Here is a 24,354-nt window from a genome sequence, read left to right as displayed (position 1 = left end):
TTCTGATCATTTTTTCTGAAGACACCTATTGGATAACTTTTTATAATGAATGTATAATTTCCTGCACAAAAATGACCTTAAAACAAAGGGTTTTGGGGTCTAAAGCTTTAAAAACAGCAAGAAGTAATCTTGAAAAGCTCAATGTCTTTCATAACTAGACGGCAGCAACATGTGTTGTACTGATGAGTCAGGAGGCACTGGCCAAAAAAATAAAAAACTGACGTGACTTTAAAGTGTTTATAGCAATGAACACAAAAATGGATGAAAAATGTGGATGTGCTTCTGATACCCACATCATAATGGGAAATTAAAAAAATCTAAAATGAAGGAAGGAAAGGGGCACTTGAGAGCTGGTCAACCTGTAAATGCAGTTTGTTGGCATTCTGTCTTTCCTTTGATGTTGGACTCATTACCAAGCGTTTGAAAGGAGACATGATAGCTGTGATAAATGACTGGGAGAATTAAAATTATGCCGGCTGTTAATTTAAAATAATAAGTACAACAAGGAACTGGGACATTTCACACAAATGCTAGAAAACGAGTAGCAGTGGCCAAAATAAACACGTTGAGATTTTAACTATTTACTGTCTTTTAGGAATTACAAGGCCTGCTGGACTATTTTTCTAGTTTTGCTTGTGTTCTTTGTACATGCCAGATATATTAAAACACTTTTCTTAGTTTTGTCTTTGCTAATTTTGAGGCAGAATTAAATAGTGTTTTCAAAAAGTGAGAGTTGAATAAAATATTTTAAGATTGAACTGACGGGAGTCTAATAAAACACAACTGCAGCCCGCCCGTCTCTCGAATCGGTCAAGGCTGTTGTGCACATCTGTCCACTGCTCTCAGACATCACCATTACCATTCACCCCCCTTTCTATGTACAAAATGATACGTCTCCTGTCCATAGATATGTACAGAAAAGGTGTCACCAGCTCATAACAATTTGAAAGGTTCATCTAATTGTAAGAAGAGTTTATTGAGTTTTCAGCTCAGTGTATAATGTAAATTAAATTTAATTAAAGCAAATGAAAGTTGGTGAAATTCCATCCAGATGTACTGATGGGTCTCCGGAGATGATTTCACTTAAAGCATGAGCAGTGCCACTGAGAAATCTTGTCAGCGCTGCTCTACTGTAGGGTCTACCGCTATGAATAAAACATTGAATGCAGCATCCACGATTAATCTCTCTCATTTGCCACCCAAGAATTGATTAATGGTGTGCAGAGAGACATGTGGTGCTGCCTTTAATAAATGAAAAGTCTACCCAAATTGAGTAATGTTTGAAAGTTAACTTTCTGGATCACTTTAATTCCATTTTTCACAAAGCTCTTCACCTAAAAAAAGACAAATTGTATAATGTATAACTTTTTGAAAGATTGATTGGCTGCCTCTGTATTCGGTTTAAAGTGACAGGCCATGGTTCTTTCCAGTCTAAAAAGAAGAGCAAGTATTGTAATCTTTTAGGCTTGCCACTGCTGCCTCACAGCTCCAGGAGGCCTGGCTATGGTGACTGTCTGTGTGAAGCTTGCATGTTCTCCCAGCTTGTTTTACTCCAGTTTTCCACGCACATGCTGAAGAGATGGTTAATCTGAGACTCTGTGAGCCTGAATGTGACCTGTCATGGATGATATCCACTGAGGCCTGCTCCTTCCGTGAGACCAGTGCTACCACCATAGCCTGCAGCTCCTACACAACACTGTTAATGTTGATGTTAGGTTTTAGGTTAGATCTCGATTTAGGATACACTGACATATGAATTCAGATATTCTTAGGGAGATCTTCACAGGACATTACTTCCTGATGTCTTGATATTAAATCACATAAATGTATTTGCCTGGTGTGGAACAACTTCTCTGAAAAGCCCTAATCGTGTTCTCTTCCCTACAAGGTAATTCTGTGATTTACAAGGAAGCCATCAATCTCAGCAGTAGCTGCACTTATCCCTCAGAGAAGCTATGTAATCCAATTGTTTTCAATGTTTGCATGTCTGAAGTGAATTTAAGCCACGCTGGTGATTTCTTGTTCCCATTCTGAAGTGGGCCAGGAAGCTGACCTCTACCAGCATGCTCTTTGTAGAGAATGGTTGAAAGCTCTTTTCCACCACAGCTCATTCAGCGTCTTGCATACAAGCAGACTGTGTGATTCATGCAGGACTGTGACAAAGATGGATTCAGAAGTGGAATCGGCAGTCTGAAGGTTCATGTTATTCTGTAATAATGTAATCAAAGTGTTATGTCTTCAGAATCCTTCTGCTACACGCACGCCTTGAAACTTGTGGTTTGCTGAAGCTTTATTTGTGATAGACAGTAGCTGCTGGGCGATAGCTACATTAGCTCTAGAGATTGGAAATTTTGAAGATGCTTTTATCTTAAAACAAATAACCAAAGACAAAGCTATCATTCAGAAAGTATTTACGTCTCTTTGTATTGATGACTCCGTACCTTCTGCAGGCCTGCTGCTGAATAAAGCGGTTTGCTTTTAAAAATCAATTTCCTAAATCTATGAAGAGTGCAATGGTATCCTTGGAATTAGATTTACTTTTAATTAAATGTCAAAAAGAGGAGCATAGAAATCAATAGCATTGCCAACAATTTCACCGAGGTGTGAAAGGTGCTAGCTGGGCAATACAAGAAAGCAGCGGTGTTTAGGTGATTATTTATCAGTTCATTAATTTTACTCTTAGTTGAAGAAATCTGTGCTAAGCAGTGCCTGGTTTTCAATTGAATATGCCAGCTGCATTTGTTTGTTTTTTAGTTTTAACGGTCCTCAGTTTTATGTGACTGTAGAGGTAAGCATAAATCTGAAAGTAAAATGAGTCTGTATGCAGATCTGATGCCTGATTTAATAAATGAGTGTACTGCGCACTATTGAATTTGATTGTCCTATTTGATGTTAGTATTAGGGTAATACATTCTAATTGTATTTGCATATTTAGTAGGCCTATAAGTCACAAATCATAGACACTACCTTACAATGGCAGCTTACTTACGACACTCCACCTTCCACCTTCCTAAAGATTGGGTTTATAGAAAGTCGATGTAGTCGGCAGGAAGCAGTTGCTACTAAGCAGGCATCTATAATCCATCTGATCGCACTGGTGCTTTGTGTCTTATCACTACGCCATCTCATCACAGATTGGTTTGAATGAGACTTGGACAGTATAAAGTACAGTGAAACAGTACTAGCCCACTGCTCAATTTTCTACACCATTAAGTTGTTTTCACCTTGAATCTTGTAAGATCTTTTTAGCCTTCCTTTACCTTGCTAAACACGCATACTCTCGAGCATACGTTACAATATTAAGATACAGGTCGTTTTTGAAAGTCTCCGGATAAATGAAACGACTGCAAGTGGCAAAGCGCTCAGCTACAAGGCCTCCAATTCTCCAATGATCTGCAGTACCTGTCAACATTAGACAGGCTCCATCGCTCCCTGCTTTTAAGTCGAGGCTGGAGATTCATTAGGGTAGCATGGAGTACTCTGGCAGGAGCTGCTGCTGCTGCTGCTGAAACACTTCATATTCATTCATTCACTCAATTTAATAACTTCTGCCAGGTCACGTTGCTCTTTTTTTAATATTGGCTATGCTCATAGTTATTAGTTATTAATATATATCAATCTTTTCCTCATCTTCGTGTTCATTTGCACCTCTATCACTTTCAGCTCATGTTTAAACGAGACCTTGGAATGAATTTTGCAAAAAGAAGGTAGCCTGAATTATTTTAAATTTGTAAAAATTTTTGACAATATAAACAGGGGCAGCACAGTGATGATACTCCCTTCTAAAAAGGCTTCCGTGGTGCTTCCTGCATGGAGATTGCATGTTCTCCCCATGTCCACATGGATTTCCTCAAGGCCCTCCAGTTTCCATACAAAGTCATATGGGTTTGGTGGACTGGTGATACTAAATGTGCCTGTAACTTAGCACCCTTTCTAAGATTTGTTCCTATAGAATAATTAATATACTGCCTGGAAACCTGTAATATTAATTAGTGCACTTTTAATATGAAAACTTGTGCCATCTGTAGCACCTGTAATATTACTGTAATTGTGTTCTAAAGACTTCTTCCTGCCTTGGCAGGATATGTGGGATTCAAAGATGGATAGATGGATGGACAGAAAACAGTGAGAAACTCTACATTTACTTGTACTTAAGAACACATTTATTTTACTTAGGTATGAAGTTTACTATTATAAAGTTCACCAGAGTACTGTATATGTTTTGTGACATGTTATATGCATTGTTTTTAACATCATTATATTTGCAAATGTGTGAGAAATCCGTACAAGCTGGACTAAACCTTATTATGAGGGTAGGGCTGTCCACTCCAAAGTTCTGCTCACTGTCTCATCTCAGCCTGGGTTTTCTAAGGTCCTCCTCTTTTTCTCCAAATTCCCTAACATAAGTGTGGATGGACTGACTCCCTGTCCTGTGTTGGTTCCTGTCTTGCACTTAGTGTTGCTGGGATAAGATCTGACCACACAATCATAAGCTAGTATTAATGAATTTGTAGCAAATGTAGCAAATAAGTGAATTAATGGATTAATCTTTGTTTTTTTGTGGCATATAGGGGAGGGCTATTTGATACTTCATTCATTTGTTATTACTGTTTGGTGAGTGTTACTCTTGTATAATTCTGTACATCAAAAAGAGAAAGGATCAGTGCAAATGATCAGAAAGCAGACTTGGATCAATAACATATAAGCCAAACAACTGATAACTTGAATGAGCAAAGCAAAGCCTGTAGTAATAAAACAGATCAAAAGTAAATTTCTAGAAATGTCTTACTAATTTAACACTTCGAGCCATTTGCCAGATTTTTTTTAACCCACCCTTTTGAGCAAATCTAAAGCAAGCCCCAAAAGTGGTGCTCACCAATTTGAGCTCTGACCGTGTTGACATCAAACTCTGGGGTAGGCATACACGTCTGTCCAGCTGGTGACACCTAACCATCCAAACATACAGTAAACAAAAGAAAATGTACATCTGGATAAATATTGACAATAAATAATAATGTGTGAAAAGGATACTAATTATTCACATAACCAAACGGTGTGTAAGCTAATCGAACATATTGTAAATGAGTTATTCCTTCACCCTCCAGTGAATTCGGTTCAAAGGGATAATTAGGCTGTGCTATTTAAATGCATTAATTTAGGCCAGCCCTGCCCAGTACAAATCTGACTGACTTAGCTTTAACCATTAGAGTGGATTTACAAGCACAAAGGCTCTAAAGCTACATCACACCACAATAAAAATGTTCTTGAAAATCTCTGACAAAAGCCTAACACTTTGAAAAGAGATTAAAAATTATTTTTCAAGGCACTGGAGCACTACTGGGGTGACATGGCAGCATGACATTTAGCACCGCTGTCTCGAGAATCCATCATTCTGGCTTACCCATCTTGTAAAAGGTGCATGTTTCCTCCGTGTTGGCGTGGGTTTTCCTCCAATGTCCTCAAAGATATTCTGTTTAGATGAATTAGTTGGCTTTTGTTTGTAAATGGGCACTGTGATGGTCCGGCGTCTCATGTCCGGGGCGGCAGGAACACGCTTGTTTAATACTTTTGCATCTGTCATGGAGTTCATGACATTGTCCCTTTCCTCACATATTTCATAACATTCACTTTTATCAAATGTACATAATAATGTAGAATATGTGATATTATTAAAAATAAATCAATATTTTTGCACATATCGTTCATTTTAAAATATGTTTACATATAATGTGAAAAGCACCTACTGCAATAGCCATGTCTGTCTGTCCAAATGAAGCAACTCAGCTCCCAGTCTACCAGTTTTGTTGAAATCCGACACACTTATACAGTATTTCAAGGACATTTGTTGAGACTATTCAATTTTCGTTGAGATATGTTCAGTTCATCATGTTGTACATCTCTCTATTATAAAAAAAAATCTTGGAAGGAGGCGAGACACTTCCACATCTCGTGAGACGAGACTTTGTGCCAAGAGATTTAACCATGCCCGAGGCCGGAAATAAAAGACAATAAGTAGATGACAAAGTAGAACATCATAAAGAATTCAAAAACATTGGCGTAGTACACATGTAGGGCAGATTAGGGATAATGGAAGTACGAAAATTTGAAAGTCTCAAAATAAGAATAGTAAAGATTGCATTAGCGCAAACAAATGGAAATTATTACTTGGTGAAATAATGAAACAACGAAAAGAGATTGAATATATTGTTAGGATTTAAACTTTAAGTTGGAGACTTGTAGATCATCTCATTTAATTCGTGTTGCCATCAGGAAATAAAAAAGTAGTGTTTCTTCCCAATGAAGTATCCACGAGAATTAAAAGATTTGTTTTTTGGTGAAAGTGAAATCCCGTAAGAGAAAATTTTAAAGCCATGCGAGACAAGACTTTATGCAAAGAGATTTGGAAAAGTCCTGCCCACATAACCACACACACAGTTCAATAATTCATCAGTTGTGTGCTATTGATAGACACATTTCTTGTAGAGAGAAAGAAACGATATTCACTCATGTGCAGTTATACATTGCGTTATCACGATGCACTTCCAAACACAATCAAAATTCAATGCGATATTGATGAAAAGGTAAAAGCGAAAAGAGAGCAAATATATGGATATGGGTGATATGACAGAAGTATGTAGATATTGTTTGGCTTTAGACTTTAAGTCGGAGACTTGCAGAGCGTCTAATTCGTGTTGCCATCAGGGAAAAGTAGTGTTTTTTCATAATGAAGAGGCCTATCTGCAAGAATTAAAAGTTTTGTTGTTTGGTAAAAGTGAAATCCACATACGTGAGTGACAGAGACATGAAGTTGCTGGCGCCTAGCGCAGGTGGGGGGATTGGTGAGCAAAGCCCCCAAGTATTTTTAAATTTCAAAAATATTAATGAAAATCATTGGAAAATGTGTGAATTCGTCTGTTTTAAAGTAGAGAAACATTCTGTACAACTTCAGGAATAAATGTGTTTAGGGTGTCAATTTGACCTTGATAGAGGTTTACTTCAGTTGGAATACATTTTTTTAATTTTTTTTTTAACTTTTTCAACAGCTGATCCTCTACAGTGAAACACTGGCAGTCATTCATGCAGAAGCAAGTGCACCTCGCGGCAGGACACAGGAAGGGGCGGGGTCAGAGGTGGGCAGTGTTGGCTGACTCATCATTAGCATATAAAAAGAGCAGGATGTTAGATGTGTAGCTATTTATTCGATTCGCTACTAATGATGTTCTCAATGTATTCAATACAACAGTAACAATATTGTTTATTTAATCATCAACGTACAAGGAAAGTGCCGTTTCTTACTCTACCAGAATGTAGGGAGGGGTGTTGTTACATGCTAACAATCTGCTTGTGCATCCACCGATACAACACTGGTCTCTGCAAGTAGCCCTCGCTGCGGGACGTGAACCTCAGTCACAATGGCTGCTTGAAACTGAAGCACGTATGAGACAAAATGGTCATGTCATTCAAAGTAACAAAATAAAAGCAACTGAACTTATGAAGAAGATGGCTCAGTGACACTTTATGCTGCAGTGACTAAATGTGTACTCAGTGTTTCTAATTACATCATGGCTGCTTTATTTAAAGATTATGATTCAATATTTCTCTTATCGGCAAAGTGCCACAATGATCTGTTATCTATCAGGTTTGGATGTGGCAAACAGTTTTAGCTTGAGACTTTAGGAAAGAGTTTAAATTTCATTCAGGTACCTCTTTAAAAAAATATTTTTAGAAATTTGAAATACAGTCGGCCACAGAGCCTCCACATCTGGCAAACAACTAACAGCAGCACATGAATCTTTTCATCTCCTGATTTGGAATCTGCTGTCTACAAAACCAATTTTAACTGCACAATATTACAAAATAGTATATAAAAACATTTATGTACACTAAAAAACATGTACTTGCATTCTATTACCTATTTTAAACTCAACTCAATGTAACAAAAACCTAAAATAAGCCCAATTGTGATAACCCTTTGATGAAGTGACTTTCAAACCCGCAAACCAAGTCTCTGAATGTACCAGAACATTACGCCATGCTTACATTTTCTTACTTTCTTATTGTAGTATCTGCAAGGTTGTCTTTGTCCTGAGTTTCTAAATGCCAGATGTGCAGATTTTCATGGGGTTTGACGTAACCGCTGGTCATGTTCGTTGCCTTGTTGCTGCCCTCTTCTGTATTTACAGTCACAGTTACATTTAATTATATCTGCCTGAAGAAGGGGTCTGAGTTGTTTCGAAAGCTTGCATATTGTAATCTTTTTAGTTAGCCAATAAAAGGTGTCATTTTGCTTAACTTCTCACTACATTCATAATGGCTAACAGGGTACAACACCCTAGTACTACAGTTAACCCTAAATTCAATGGGAAGCCAATGAACAACAACAACATTTATTTCTAGAGCACTTTTTCATACAAATGATGTAGCTCAAAGTGCTTTACATGATGAAGAAAGAAATAAAAGACCAAACAAATAAGAAAATAGAATTAGGGAACACTAATTAACATAGAATAAAAGTAAGGTCCGATGGCCAGGGAGGACAGAAAAAACAACAACAACAAAAACAAAAAACTCCAGACAGCTGGAGAAAAAAAAAATGAATTCTGCAGGGGTTCATAGGCCATGAGAGAGATCTGGTGACATTGTTAATCAACAGATTAATATAAAAGAGGTAGATAGCCAGATACTATGAGATATGATCAACACAGAATAAAGTAATTAGTCGATCAGTTCAAAGTAGGCATTAGAAAGCCAGCAAAGATGAGAGTACTAAAAACAGTTCAAGCATTTATGGCAAGCAACTACAAGTAAAAGGAAAAGCCATAAGTGGGAAGAAACTCTACATGGCAGGTGGTGACAGACATATAAAGAAGCGGGCCATGGCATTTCATAATAATTGTTCATGGAAATGAACATACTCGCCCATTTGCCACAAGGTTGTTTGCAACCAAACAACAGTGGCCTTTTCTGTAACACAATGTACAATCCAGTCCATAATCTTACTTTTTTGCTGTAGAAAGTTACAGTAATACACTTCTCTGCATCCCCATCAATTGGGATAAGTATAGTAGGCTGGAAAATTTTGGAAAAATAAAGAGTTTTAAGCTTTTTTTGCTTCAAATCATTCAATCAATCAATCCTAATTCAATACCTTCCAGCAGGGACCCTTTTCAAAAGCATGTCCAACAGCTATAATGAAGCTGTTCTGCAGAGCTGATGGACTATGAGTAGCGCTCATACATTGGTGTATGCCCTTCTAAATAAAGCATGGCAGTGTGCAAGGTCTTCCGATCACCGATGCTTAGTGCTCTGGTCTTCTCTCTTATATATTAAGAGAAATATTAAAAAATCATTTCAAAACATTTTTCATCAATAAATTCCACAGTTCAGGTCACCTTTATACTGCACTTCATTCGGCTTTTAATAAATTTGCCTTATACAGTGTTTGATCAAAAGAATATTCATTTTTGGGCTGAAGTGAGGTATGAAATCACCATATTGCTGTCTGGGATAAATAAATGACTGCAGTCTAAACAGTATGACATAATACAGCAGGGAACAAGAGATGTAAGCCCTGATTGAAAATATCTCTTCCTCACCGTTATACGCTTTTAATTATGACAAGCAGAAATCACTATGTTTTACCAGCAGGCGACTAAGGGATATGAACAGGACATGTAGCTGTCAAAGACCATTCTCATTATGTTTAAATGCTCACCAAAGAAATATGATTAAATTAGCCAGACACAGAACAGCTATTTAAATTGACAATTCAATGACTGGAAGGTCAAGAATGTTAACCTCTTAGTGGTGGGCTGGAGTATGGCGGGGTGAGTGGATGGAGGGTCCATAGCTTTGCATGGTCGTTTTCCTGTCTTATATTTAGAGGTAGATAAATATATAAATAAATAATAAGGTGACAGCCGGTTTAGACTGTAAGAATCCAAGCTGTCTATCAGGCACCTTTGTGCTTCTTCCCATCTCTTTGTAGTTAATGTCTAGTCTCTGAAGACATCTTCCTTAGCTTAAAATGGAAGCACTGCCTAGTTAATCTTTTTTTGACAACTGGAAGCTTCAATGTTTTTTAAACTGGAAATGACCTAACTATTCACCTTTCCTTAATTATGAATTTATCTTACTGTTTTGTTAGCATTTGGCTGCTAGTGATTAATATAGTTTTGGCACAATGTGTCTTATGGCCTTTTACACTCAAGGTTATTTCTTTGGACAGACGTAACAGTTATTTTTCTTCCGAAAATGTGTTGTGACCGCAGTTTGTTCTCAAAATTAAGTTTTAAGGATTAAATTATTCTATGGCAGGCAAGTTGATTTGTTGTAATTCTTATACAGAATCAATATCTGGAATCATTTCTACCCAGGATATTAAATCTAAAGAGAAAACCTAGATTCAGAATTACTACATTTTGTTTAATAAAAAGTTCTCTTTATTTTTATTTGTCTGCAATGTATTTCTCTTTGAGGTAATTTCAAATTCCGTTTGAAACCAAGCTTATATAAGAAGGCTACTGTCTGGTCCCATAATGATGTGCACATTGAAATGAGGTCCCTGATACTAACAGAAGGAAACTAACAGAATTATTATTATTATTTTTAAAAATAAGAATATCCATCCATCCATTTTCTAACCCGCTGAATCCAAACACAGGGTCACGGAGGTCTGCTGGAGCCAATCCCAGCCAACACTGGGCACAAGGCAGGAACCAATCCCAGGCAGGGCGCCAACACACCGCAGGACACACACACACACACACATACACACCAAGCACACACTAGGGCCAATTTAGGATCGCCAATGCACCTAACCTGCATGTCTTTGGGCTGTGGGAGGAAACCAGAGTACCCAGAGGAAACTCACGCAGACATGGGGAGAACATGCAAACTCCACGCAGGGAGGACCTGGGAAGCAAACCCAGGTCTCCTTACTGTGAGGTAGCAGCGCTACGACTGCGCCACCACGCCGCCCAAAATAAGATTAATATTATACAAAACCAAAATTTCAAAAAAGAAGTCATGGCCAAAAAATCTAATTACAACCAAGAGTCCGATTCAGAATCAAATAAACAACAAGGTCCAATCCACAAAAGTCTAAATTATATTGCCACCAGAAAAGCAAACAGAGTTTTTCTTTCTGTGTTCAGCTGCAAGATGGTGAGAGGCCAAGGACACAATGAAGATGGCACAGGGCAGGGATGAGTTCTGTAGAAAGAGTTCTGGCCATTTCAGTAGAAGCACATTTGGAGCTCTGGACATTACCATTCATCATAGTGGGTAACTGGTGATATTAGATTTCAACTACCTGTGGTTAGGGGGGATCCCCGCGATGCCTGGAGTGTATGCCCCTTCAGTTGCACATATGCCACGCCTTTGTATATATACCACAGACTTTCAGAAACAGCATCCAGCTGATAACAGCACCCACTCAGCAGCATCAGAGTTTGATGTCCATGGGGGCCTCTTTCAGTGTCCAGAGCATGTACCCCTTAACTTTCATAAATGGCATCCCTCAGATGACGGTGACCTAAGCACTGGATTGACTGGCTCTGAGTCCTGAATAAGAATAGAGGCAAACTGGCAGCAGGAGGAATCCTCTAAATGCCAGGGTGGAAACAAAGGGGCTTCTGGGGCCATCCAGTCTGTATGCAGTCTGTGTGCCCTGCAAGCAGGAGATTGGGACATCAGATGGGGCAATCCTCCATGGCTCCCTTCATGTAGCTCCAATGATCTTTTCTGTGCTCTGTACCCTGCCTGCACTTTCCCACTCAGTTGGTGTCAGAGGGAAACACACTCTGCACTCACTTTTCCTACCTCCATGAGCTGATCCAAGCTAGAATTCTTTCTGAGATCACTGGTGGCCACATTCCCAGACCAATGGATTTAAGAAGAAGAGCTGGCCTCATAGGTTCTGCTCTTTAAGTGCTTGACCTTGGTCTCTCAGTGGCTTGCACACACACACACCCACAACACAGCTTCTCAGGGTGTCTCTCTCCCAGATCCATGTGGCCCCTGGCCACAATGAAAACTTGTCATTATTTCATTCAACTATTATTAATTAATTCATACATTAACTAGTAATTCATAATTTAATAGCTTAATTTTAGTAATTAAATAATATTCAAAACAAATGTAGTACACAAAGGTCTAAATAAGACCAAAATTAATTAATGTTGAATTAGAATTAGAATAGAATTAGTTAAGAACAAAAAAGTTAAAATACAAAATCCTAAGTATAAAATTGGGAGTGATCTCCTCTAGACTTTCTTGTATGCTCAATATGGGGATGGATATTTTAGGAGTAAACTGCAAGTTATATTTTTATATTGTGTAAATTAAACAACCATCAACAACAAATCAAATCAAATTAATAATTTATTGAACAATTATTAAAAAAGTAAAGTTGAATAAATCAGACTCTGCAGCTGCATGAATAAAACAAAAAAATGAGTGCGTGTTAGCAGAAACAGCCCAAGAGTTGATTAAAATCTACGTTTTGTACCTCATACTTGAATGTAAAATTTGGTTGACCTAAGTGAAAGCCTACTCAAGGTATTGTGTTTACATACATAAACACACACAGACAGACAGATGCACAGACATGATTCCAAAAATGATATTTTCGGACTCAGGGAGGTCTAAAACGCAGAGATTTATCAAAATCTTAAAATGGAATTTAAGATTAACTTTGTATATGAGAAAGTAACAAAAATAATTAAAAACAAAAGAAAAAACCGAAAATGTTAAAATTCTATAAATAAAGCCAAGATTCCTGAAATTAACCAAAACAAAGCCAAAATCCAAAGTTTTGCATCCTAATACAAAAGACCAAATTCTAAAATCCCAAATTCCTAACTGAAATAGTCAGAAACTGCAAAACTAAACAAAACACAAGGAGTGAAATGAAAGAGAAGAACATAAAACAGGGTCAGAGCCACTGAAATGTGCAAGTGTACCCTGATGCTTCACTTATTCCACCTCACCCTACTCATTTGGGGTCAGAGGTAACACCACCACCTGCTGCCAGTTCCCTCAGCTCCATAACTGATCTAAGTAAGGACCCATAGCATGGAGACACTCCGGCAGCCACACATCCAGGCAAATAGATTTTAGCAGCAGGGAAGAGCCGCTGTGCCCCCTTACCACGATCTCCACTGAAGTAAATTTTAATCCTATGGCACAAATTTATCTAGTCATGAAACATCATTTATTTTATTCTTTTTTTTTTAAAACAAAATTCCACACAAATTATTGAGCTTATCGCTAATAGATTGTAGATCCATTATAACATTTTAATGCTTTTGTTGATTACACATGTTTATTTATTTTTTATTATTTACAAGTAGAAATGCAAATTTTGATTACATTTCGTTATCATTAATAACCATTAATTATTTTAATTGTAAAGAGAGACATCCTGCTTAATAAAACTGACTATAATGCAAGAATGATTCCAAGGAAGAGATTTTATTTATTCATTACTCATGTAACAAATGCTTTTAGGTGTACACTGCTATTGTGGGCTGCATCAGGAGTGGGCAGGAGGAGGAGTACAGAAAGTTAATCAAAGACTTTGTTAAATGGTGCGACTCAAACCACTTACACCTTAACACCAGCAAGACCAAGGAGCTGGTGGTGGATTTTAGGAGGCCCTGGCCCCTCATGGACCCTGTGATCATCAGAGGTGACTGTGTGCAGAGGGTGCAGACCTATAAATATCTGGGAGTGCAGCTGGATGACAAATTGGACTGGACTGCCAATACTGATGCTCTATGTAAGAAAGCTCAGAGCAGACTATACTTTCTGAGAAGGTTGGCATCCTTCAACATCTGCAGTAAGATGCTGCAGATGTTCTACCAGATGGTTGTGGCGAGTGCCCTCTTCTACGCGGTGGTGTGCTGGGGAGGCAGCATAAAGATGAAAGATGCCTCACGCCTGGACAAACTTGTTAAGAAGGCAGGCTCCATTGTAAGATTAAAGTTGGGCAGTTTAACATCTGTGGCAGAGCGACGGGCACTAAGCAAACTCCTGTCAATCATGAAGAATCCACTGCATCCACTTAACAGTGTCATCTCCAGACAGAGGAGTAGCTTCAGTGACAGACTTTTGTCATTGTCCTGCTCCACTGACAGACTGAGGAGATCGTTCCTCCCCCACACTATGCGACTCTTCAATTCCACCCGGGGGAGTAAATGCGAACATTAATTTTATTTTAATTCTTTTCATTTTTATTACTATTTAATTTAATATTGTTTCTTTGTATCAGTATACTGCTGCTGGATTATGTGAATTTCCCCTTGGGATTAATAAAGTATCTATCTATCTATCTATCTATCTATCTATCTATCTATCTATCTAAACATATCACAAAATATCAATATACATTACTGAAAAATATTGTTTGCAGTTTTATTAATGACCAGGCGCATACTGATGTACTTTAAATTCAGTAACATGCACAGACTGTTAAAGGTTAGAGGACCACTTCTCTCCTAGGACCGAAGTTCTGGATATGCTCAAGTAGTCACAGTTAAGAAACATGTATGTGAAATCCGTCATTGACCACGAGTTGTAGGGTGCAAGCGAAACTTGCTGCAGTACCAAGGCCTAATTTATGTAGGTGGGTGAGTTTGTGGCCGGAATCTTTAATATTTTATCATGAATGTGTGGAATCATATTGCCTGGGAGTCCAGGATGGACTATAATAAAAGCTTCTCTACAAGGTCATGTGTTTGACTGGAAAAGGTTTCTGTAGTACCACCAGTTGCATCTGTTAGTCTTTATTTTAGTGGCATGTTATTATGATATACAGTAGTTTATCTAAAAATGTTGCTTCCTTGCTCAAAAGGAAAGAAGGTTGAAGACACAAATGTTTCGGCTGCATAGCCATTATCAAGTGTGCAACTGAAAAGGAAAAAGAACTATCTCTGAGAAGCAGCTGTGGACGAGAAGTTTGTGTTGGTTAGGTGGTCAATAGAAGGAGATCAAGGAAGGGTTTAGGAAAAAGGCTCCTGTTGAAGGATCTGTCTGCAAAATCAGGAAATTTTGTTGGATGACCTTTGAGAGATACAGTGTTAGAATGGAACGAGAGGACCAGTGGCATGTGGGTTTCATTATTGGGGTTCCTCTTAAATTGGAAGGAACGAGTTCTAATTCTGGCTTCATTGAGGGCTCTGCCCACAGTATAAAAAGGGGTTCCTCTATCAATGAAGAAACTCCTCATTCTGAGAGCTTCATTACCAAAGTCATCTTCATCACTGGAGAGGTGGTAGAGTCTAACGAACTGTGGCAGAGGAAAGAGAGTTTTAGCATGCCAGGGACTGAAGTAGTTGTAGAGAATGTAACTGTGTGAGTCAGTTGGCTTGAAATAGTCAGAAGTCCTATAAAACTGGTAGAAGGAATAACATCTAAAAATGCCTCAGTTGTGGTGGAAAACCTAAGAGATGGATGGAAACAAGTCAAAGTATAATTTTTTTAGTTGAGAGCACATTTTATAAAGCAGTTAAAAGTACATTCTGGTCTACTGTTACCAGCTTTAAGCTCTTGAATCTTCTTGAGAAAATGATGTTCTGTAAAGCTGGTGACAGTAACAACAGATCAAGTGTGCCTTTCATCTGTCTTTTTAAACGAATATTGTGTCTCAAAGTAAGCCTATTAAGTGTTGCAATGCGGCAACGCAATGAAATTGTGTACCTAAAAGTTACATTAATCATATAACCGATTAATTAGTTGATTAGATGGTTTTAAAAAATGGCAAATCATTAAAATACTATTTACCATGTATTACAGTATTGCATCATATATTGTTATATTAAATCAAAAGGTCAAGAACATCGGTCATCCTGACAGCCATCTCTTAGGAGAACCTCTTTCATGTGTCTAGCATGCTTTTTGTTACCATCATCAGTTCTTAATGTCCAAACAACAGAGGAGAAATTAAATCTGCCTTGGAACACCTAAGGACATACGAGGAAGCAGCAGCCACATCTTGTTTGTCTGAGTTTTTCTGTGTGAGAATATGTAAGGCTTCGGGCGCAAATTATACTGTTCAAATCTACTGATTGTGACAATAGGATATTTAAACTGGAATTTGTGATGGCAACCAGTAATTGTTTCATCATTCTGGTGTCAATGCACGGTTAGCTGCACAAAGCCACTTCTCATATGGATTTTCGGCAGCGATCCTTCGTCTGACTTGGCAGTGAGACAGCTGTCCTGGAAACGTCAGCGGCTTTTTTTAAACACCCCCAGCATGTTTGTGAAAGTGGGCTGGTCGCGGATATACATTCTTCTGGTAAAACTGGTAGGAATCCAATGGCTGGTCTAACACAAAGGAAAAAAATGTGTCACCCTAATAGTCTCTTGTTTCCAGGCATGCCAGAGGGCTGCTTGGCCCCTGCAATATTGCATTTACATGAATGTGATTAATATTCTGAGAAGAAAGGACACTGATTGACAGGATCAGTGGGTGGATTGATAGACGAAGAGATGCCTGAGTGAACGGCAACGTGAATGAGAGCCTAAAAGAATTAAACAAATTCAACAATGAATAATTAAATAAGGAAGGCAAGCGGAAAGATGTAGTGTTATAATTATCTTGTACAAATGTTGGAACTGTGGTTAGCGAATCTCCTAGGTGTTTAGTTTGTGTAATTTGCTACTTATTATTGTGAAGGGAGATTCAGAGGGAAATGGTACTGCAGGCAGGGACAGGTGTCATGCCCCAAATGTTATTACTATGTAGGCACAGGACAATGTTCAGTATTTAAATGTGTCTTTGAGCAAAAGATGGCAACAAGCTGTTCCCTTAGAGAATGTGTGGGGCTTTACTGCTTAGGATGGAGGACAGACAAGTCCTGGGAATGAGGGGGACTGCAGGACTGGCAATAGCAACCTGAATGGAGTTTTAAGAAGATGTTCCTATTATTGGGAATGGCCCAGTGACTGTAGATCTTCACTCCAACCAGTTTCACAATCAGTCAATTATTCTAATTTTCAATTTATCCCATTTTTCCATTGTTTATCCTCTTTTCTGCTCTTGTTCTTTATTAAAAGGGGCCTGGTAGATGTAACATATATTTACAAAAGTCTCTTTAGACTAATTTACTTATTTGTTTTCAGTGGAGTTTTCCTTGTATAAATGTATCCAAATGCTGACAATCATCATAAAGCCAAGCAGACCAAGGCACAAACCACATTGACTGCCAAAGGGACCACCGCAGTGTCACATCCACCACCACAACCAGAACATTAAACACACTTTATGACAGCAACATCTGAAATAGCAAGGTAATGAATCCAGCCATGTGTAACACACAATTATTAGATTCCTACAAATTTATGAGCAGATCAAGCCAAAGTTTTTTTTTTGATTTACACAGCTTGTTTAAATAAGATAGAACTCCAGTTAAGTATATTTGAGCAAATATGTGCAGCTGTTTGGATCACCCAGGACAAAACCTGAAGAACGCTAGGAACACTATGATGTAAAAAGAGGCAGCCATGTTAAGTACTTAGAAAAATAAATAAATACATACAGATCTACATATATATATTTGGGGACCACGGGTACAGAGCTTTGAAGCTCTACCCAGTAGGAGCCCGTGATCACCGCCAGGGTGCGCCCCTGTGCCTAGAGAGCCCTGGACCTCAGCACTTCCACCACACCTGGAAGTACTGAGGGGAAGAGGGTCAGGGACACCCGGAGTGCTTCCGGGTACACAGCTGGTGCTTCCACCACACAGGGGTGTGTCGGTGGAAGGTTGCGGGAGGACACCTGGAGCAAATCTGGGTGCATATAAAAGGGGCCGCTTCCCTTCAGACGATGGGTAGAGTTGGGTGGAAGAGGACAAGGTCTGGAGGAGAGACAAGGAGGCGGCCTGAAGGAAAAAGGCATTGTGTTGTGGCCAGGACTTTGGGGACTTTAGGGGTTTAGTGTGCACTTTGTGTAAATAGTAGTGCAAATAAACGTGTTGTGGGTGACATGAACGTGTCTGCCTGTCTGTGTCCGGGTCAGCCTCCACAATATATATATACATATATATATATATATATATATATATATATATATATATATATATACATATATATATATATATATATATATATATATATATATATACACATATATATATGTGTATATATATATATATATATATATATATATATATATATATATATATATATATATATATATATATGTCTATATGGTATAATTGTACACTGCTTTTGACTAAATCCAAGCAGTCCTTTATTAAGTTGAGAGAACACATTTTTAAACAGTAAGGACTACAACTCTTGTGCTGTATTTAGATGCCTCTGAACTACAGTTTTGCATATTTAATACAAACATAGTGGATAATAGAACTTTAAGGACCTTCAAATCTCAACTCTGTGTTATTTTGAAAAAATTTGGTGAATGGGATGGCTGAGGGCCCTTTGTCTTCACACCTTTTCTTTATGCTCTAATGTGTCCTTAGAAGAATGGATTATTAATATTCACATAAGGCTGGCAGTTACTTTCATGAAATAAACTAACATGCTCCACAATTTCCTTGGAAGTCTTAATTTTTATATTTTCTTCAGACTAGATAAGTTGCATGGCATGACTACAAATTGAAGGCTCACATCAAGACTTTTAAAAGCATATCGAGTTGAACTGATTTGTGATTTGGAGTGTTCTGTAATTAAAAGCCTTCTTTAATACATAATGTATGTTCAAGCTGATGGTCTACTTATTCAATGGTTTTGCACAAATAAAGGTACTTTGTGAATGAAATGCAACATAATTGGACAGTGAATTGAAACAAAAGCTCCAACAGTGCTGGTTAAGCTAAAGTTTGGCTGGAATTCATAAAATACATTTTGCAAAAGTAAAAGCCTATGTGATCAGAACACAGCTTTAAATTTCACATATAAGAGTATATACTCCTTTACTGGCAGAGTATTTCAGATCTCCTAAATAAGCCCAGAATTATTTGAATAGTGCAGCAGGAATTTCAAATTGATTTCACCTACGCCCTTCACGTGCTAATCCACCATATTTTAAGGCACTCTCTGTATTTACTTTTGTAATCTTTCTTGATAAATTTTATATTTTTTATGTTTACTATACTGTTCTTTCAGTTTGAGGTACCATGTCATGGTGCTCACAATAATAAATTCTATATAGTTTGAAGATTAAATTATACTTCATATGGTAATATAAATATATATCATGTTTATTTTCACTAAAAGCAGATGTGGGGAGAAACATTTTTTGGTCTCTTAAGAAGAATAATTAATACATTAAAGTCAAGATCTTGAATTTGTCTTATAGGATTACAGTTTAGTATATAAAAGCAAACCTATGTGCTTGACTACATATTCCAGATGGTTCTCAACCTGTGGGGTGGGCCCCCCTAGGGGGGCACGAAGTAACAAAAAGGTGGGCGCGAAGATGTGAAAAAAAGAAAACAAGAATCAAAAATATGAAAAAAACATCTGTTGAAACCAAAACAAATTAACTTAAACTATATTCTGATACTAGAACAATAAATATAGAGATGGATAAATGTCGTTAAAAGTTAAGTAGGTATAATAAAATATGCATCTACATTTCAAAAAAATGTTAAGGGGGTGTGATTAAAGCTGTAATGAAAACCCGGGTCGGAAATACTTAAAGGTTGAGAAATGCTGACATGTTCTATAAAAACTAAAACAAACGAGACAATACTCAATCAGAGACGTCATGAGAATTTTATCTGCCTTTCAGTAATATACGGCAGATATAAGCATGTCTAATAAAGAATGATGTCTTCTCTAGTAAGTAGATTTCAATTAAGTGCTATTGCAAGACTAATTTAAATGATTTGTAAACAACTCTTGCAGAAAACCTTTGCTCTGGATATTTATGAGCTAAACGATATCTGCCTCAGGGTAGGCTATTGGTGAAAAATGCATTGATTGTGTCATTGATTTTGGGAAATGTTGTAAAAGTTAGTTCAATATAGTTCATGCAGATGCTATGGGGATTAAAGAATCTTAGTCTGAACTAGAACAATTCATTTATATATATATATATATATATATATATATATATATATATATATATATATATATATAATACATACATATATACAGTAAAATATATGTATTTTATTTGATATGTCAATTATCTTATAAGTATATGTATATGAGATATAGTGGCATACGGTAGGTATACGTGTAACGTGTGTCTGCATGCAGTATATACATATATACAGCAAAATATAAATATAATAATATGTTATATGTAATTTGTTGCATTTATATTTGGCTTATATGAATAGGTGCATATACAGAAATACAAAACTAAAACCATCACTCTTTCTTAAATAATTATGTGTTTTTTCCAGTTTATACATGACAAAATTTCTTAATAGATTAAAAAAGAGATCAAACATCACATAAAGATTTGGCCGTTGAATTAAATAATTGAAATCCATAAATGTATTTCACACGGAGCTGGCATTCTGTAATAAAAACGCTCGTGCAGGCTTTTTGAGATGGACTCTTTAAGATAATTTGCAGCCTTTTAAAAGGACAGTATCTGCAATCTAACAATTGTAATTATTCACTAGTCGAGTGGTACCTTTATTAGCCCTAAATAAAGCTGAACACAAAGATTCATGCTGGCCTAAACTCAGATTTTCAAAATGTTTCAGATGTGAAAAACCTTGGCATTTCCTTTTTTGTTTGAATTTTTAATTTATAGCTCTTGCAAATCAAGTCGGTAATATAAACAACAATGCAAAACATAATTATTCCAATTCATTTCTTCCCTTAAGAAAAGAGGAGAGTTCATTTTAGCATACTTGCTCTGCTGCTTTACGACTAAGGCTGCTATAAATATAAATGTCATTGCTTGACATGTTTATTCAGCCAGCGACAGATTTATGGGTTTGGGTACATTTGCTGATACTTTACTGGTTGTTATTGAACTCTGATTATTAACTTTGAGTTTTCAAAAGTCCTAAATATGGAGAAAATGGCAGTTTGCCCAAGAAAGAACAATTTATTCATTATATTGTCTTCTGCGAGGCAGATTTGTTTCTTCCTGGGCAGTGAGCTTCACTGTGGATGCAGGTTTACTGACAGAATATTTGCAATGAAAGAAATCTGCCCGATATTTCTCACTGAAAATGTAAATATTAAAATGACAATATTGACAGAACCTGTCATCTAAGAGGAATGCATCTGCAGTATGAAGTACCCGCTGCAACATTCTCGCTTTCAAAGGAGCTTCTCCAGTGTTCAGCGCTTCTGTCTTCCTACTCTCACCATGAGAATGGATACGACCGCAGTTGGTAGCGCTCATAAAAGGCTAGACGCTTGATGCCAAAGAACTAAGATTATTGCATTTGAGACCCACTGCTGCTTATTTAAGATTTCTATTTTTAATTTAAAGAAGATCATAAATAATTTCAAAAGAGAACAGTTATTATCATATTAATCTATTAATTACTAAACGCAACCTGATTGATGTCAGTCACTGGATCTCATTACAGCAGTTTGTACTATTTTAATCGAGGTTGAGTCCCGAATATATATACGTTAAGGCTATATATATATATATATATATATATATATATATATATATATATATATATATATATATATATATATATTAGCTTACATTTTTTTCCTTTTTTGTCATTTTTATGTTTTGCTTTCTTGCCTTCTAATTTTAACAATCATTGCAAATACCTTCATAAGCAGAGCATCCACTTCACCCTACAGTGTTGTAGCGATCTCTAACCCATGGTTTACGAGGAAAGAGGCGCACACCCTAAAGATGCACCTTTACTTGAACCGTATAAGCGGATAAAACATGGAATCGGCATGCCTTGAAAAATACGTACATCCACAACCGTAACAGAACAAAAAAACTTAACGCACGGCTGTTACAGTTGGGTCTTTTAATTTTTTATGTCCTTCTTGTAAGCAGTTTGGATGCAAACACATCAGAGAAAATATCCAGTAATCTATCTCCCCCGAACTGCGCGGACACTTCGATCTCAGAAAGCTTCCAGTTGTGCACTTTAACCGGGGGTGCTTCGATCTCACGTGACAGTGGATCACAGACCGTCCTGCTGCAACTGACCACTTCAACCCGTAGCTTTAAAGCTACAGTAAGCAGACGGTGCCGGTCCGGTCTCATAGATGGGTCAGCTAAAGATCATTCAATTCACTTCCTCTTCTCTTTAACCTCCGTCATCTTTGACAATCTAATACACATAGGCGCATACATACAATATTTCAAATAATTGGAAAACACTGAGCGCTGGAATCATCAACACAAAACCTTATCGACCAGGTAATGCTTTTAAGATGTCACTGCGAGTCTCCCCCCACCAATTTTAAGATTTGTAAATGTATCGTACTTCGATTCTCACAACATGATGCAATTTATAGAAATTTCACAGAAGGATTTACCTCATAAATGTAATGCAGATTGGGGTAGATTAGCATAATCAAAAAATGAAAGCGACACACGTACGAGTACTGGTTGTGTAATGCCTGTTTTAATGTGCCAGGTGTCATGCACACCTCTCATGGTACTGTGCATTTAGTGACACATGCATGTAATGCACAGATCGCGCTCACTTACACAAACGCACATACACTCACTCACATAACAGAATTCATGCAGTCACACACATTGTAGCTTTGCAGTTCGACAGCTTCAAATTCACCCAGAGCCATTTTAAACTTACCCGCTTCAATCTGCCAGACACCTAAACAGCTCAGAATTAGCGCTACAGTAGAGATGAAAAAAGCCTCCATCCTTTGAACAATCTTTACATTCTTCTTCGAAAATGTACAATCCCATTTATTCGGAGGTGTGTTCGTAGATGCTTAGCTCCCCTTTGACAGTCTGCTCCGCTGTCTTCGCGTGTTACAAGCGTGTTAAAGGACTGCGAGACCGAGCCGAAGCCGACATCACCCAGCATTGCATTTCAGCACGCGGGACAGTTCTCCGCCTCTGGCTCTAGTCAGTCAGATTGTGATCGTTTATTATTATTATTTTACTCTTTGTATGTTGTCATCTTTTTTTTTCGACGTCAGGCTAGAACAAGAGCAGCCGACAGAACAGTCTAGCTGAAAACAGTTCCATGTTGTGCTGCGAGTCAAGTCGCTCCTGCCAGTTGCTGCTCGATCGGTCCAGCTGTGCAGAAGTCTATTTAAAGAGCAGCTCAGGAGAGCCGAGTTGGTGCAGAATGAAACGTTTTCTCTTTGACAGAAGTGAACATCCAGCCCATCGGGTTCACCGCCGCCGCAGCGGACCAGCTTGAGGGCTCCCCCAGCCTGTCAGTCAGTCCTGCGCTCGATTCAATAGGCGAACGCGCTCGCCACGCATTCTACTGTAAGTTACGTTGCAAATAATGTATGCTAATATAACGGCTGTCATTCATAAATTAGTCAGCATCTTAACAGCCTTATCGGCTCGTCTATGGCTTAGTGCAAGTTACATTTGAACCTTTTCAATGAAGCACACGTTATTATCTTCAGATGAAACAGCAATCGGAATAATTAATTAAATGCTATTCCAATAATAGAACTGATCATCGAGAAATCCAGGTTTTCCTAACTTTGAATAATAATATAGTTCCTTTGATTGATATCAAAATGAATTAAATGTTAATGTTAATATTTAAGTCCGTGCAGTGCATAGCTATGAATGTAGTGATGTAACGCGATTCAATAAGTACCACTTGGGCAGATGGAGCTTATGTTAGACTAGTGCCCAAATAAGGTTCAGATTTACAGCAAAACCATTCTCAGACCTACTTAATCCATTTTAGCGTCGCGGACGGCCGAAGCCTATCTCAGCAGTGTTGGGCACAAGGCAGGAAACAAGGGGCCCTCACCTTCACATAGCGGAATCGACAGTCAACTTGAGTACCTGTTTGTAAACGTACAGTGAAAACCAAAAACATCTCATTCAGACACCGGCAGGTCTTGTAAATTCCACATAGACAACGACCTGAGACGGAATTTGAATTCAGGATGCTGGATCCGCGAGGCGGCAGCGCAAGCCACCGCCTTTCATTAGTGCTGCGCTTGAGAAGTCCGGCAGAGCCGTCGTTACGATAAAGCCCAGCAGTCTGCCAATGCCCGTCTGTCGGCAATAAGCACAGCCAGTCGAGCTAAAAGAACTTTGTGAGTCCGAGCGACTGAGTCGACAAAAACTCGCACAAACTCGCAGATTTTCACCGTGAGACTGGTGCCCTTGGACTCCGCGGGCGCCCGTGTGCCATGAAGAAAATCCACTTTGAACCATGACACTTACTTGCAATGACTGCGACAAAACAAAGCTTTCCA

At 37.9% G+C, this 24,354-nt stretch overlaps 1 protein-coding gene across 1 annotated transcript in view; it reads right to left on the bottom strand.

Moving 5' to 3' along the window:
- fndc5a (fibronectin type III domain containing 5a) overlaps positions 1–23,475 on the bottom strand; it is a 140,408-nt gene extending 116,933 nt beyond the window's left edge. Inside the window, exon 1 of the mRNA XM_039740715.1 lies at positions 22,746–23,475. Within this exon, the coding sequence (XP_039596649.1) occupies positions 22,746–22,815 (70 nt within the window). The 5' untranslated portion in view covers positions 22,816–23,475. The remainder of the gene's footprint in view (positions 1–22,745) is intronic.
- Between the last annotated feature and the right edge of the window lie 879 nt (positions 23,476–24,354).

This window comes from Polypterus senegalus, chromosome 17, assembly GCF_016835505.1.
Source record: "Polypterus senegalus isolate Bchr_013 chromosome 17, ASM1683550v1, whole genome shotgun sequence".
Classification (NCBI taxonomy): domain Eukaryota; kingdom Metazoa; phylum Chordata; class Cladistia; order Polypteriformes; family Polypteridae; genus Polypterus; species Polypterus senegalus.
This window is presented reverse-complemented; position numbering and strand designations above follow the sequence as displayed.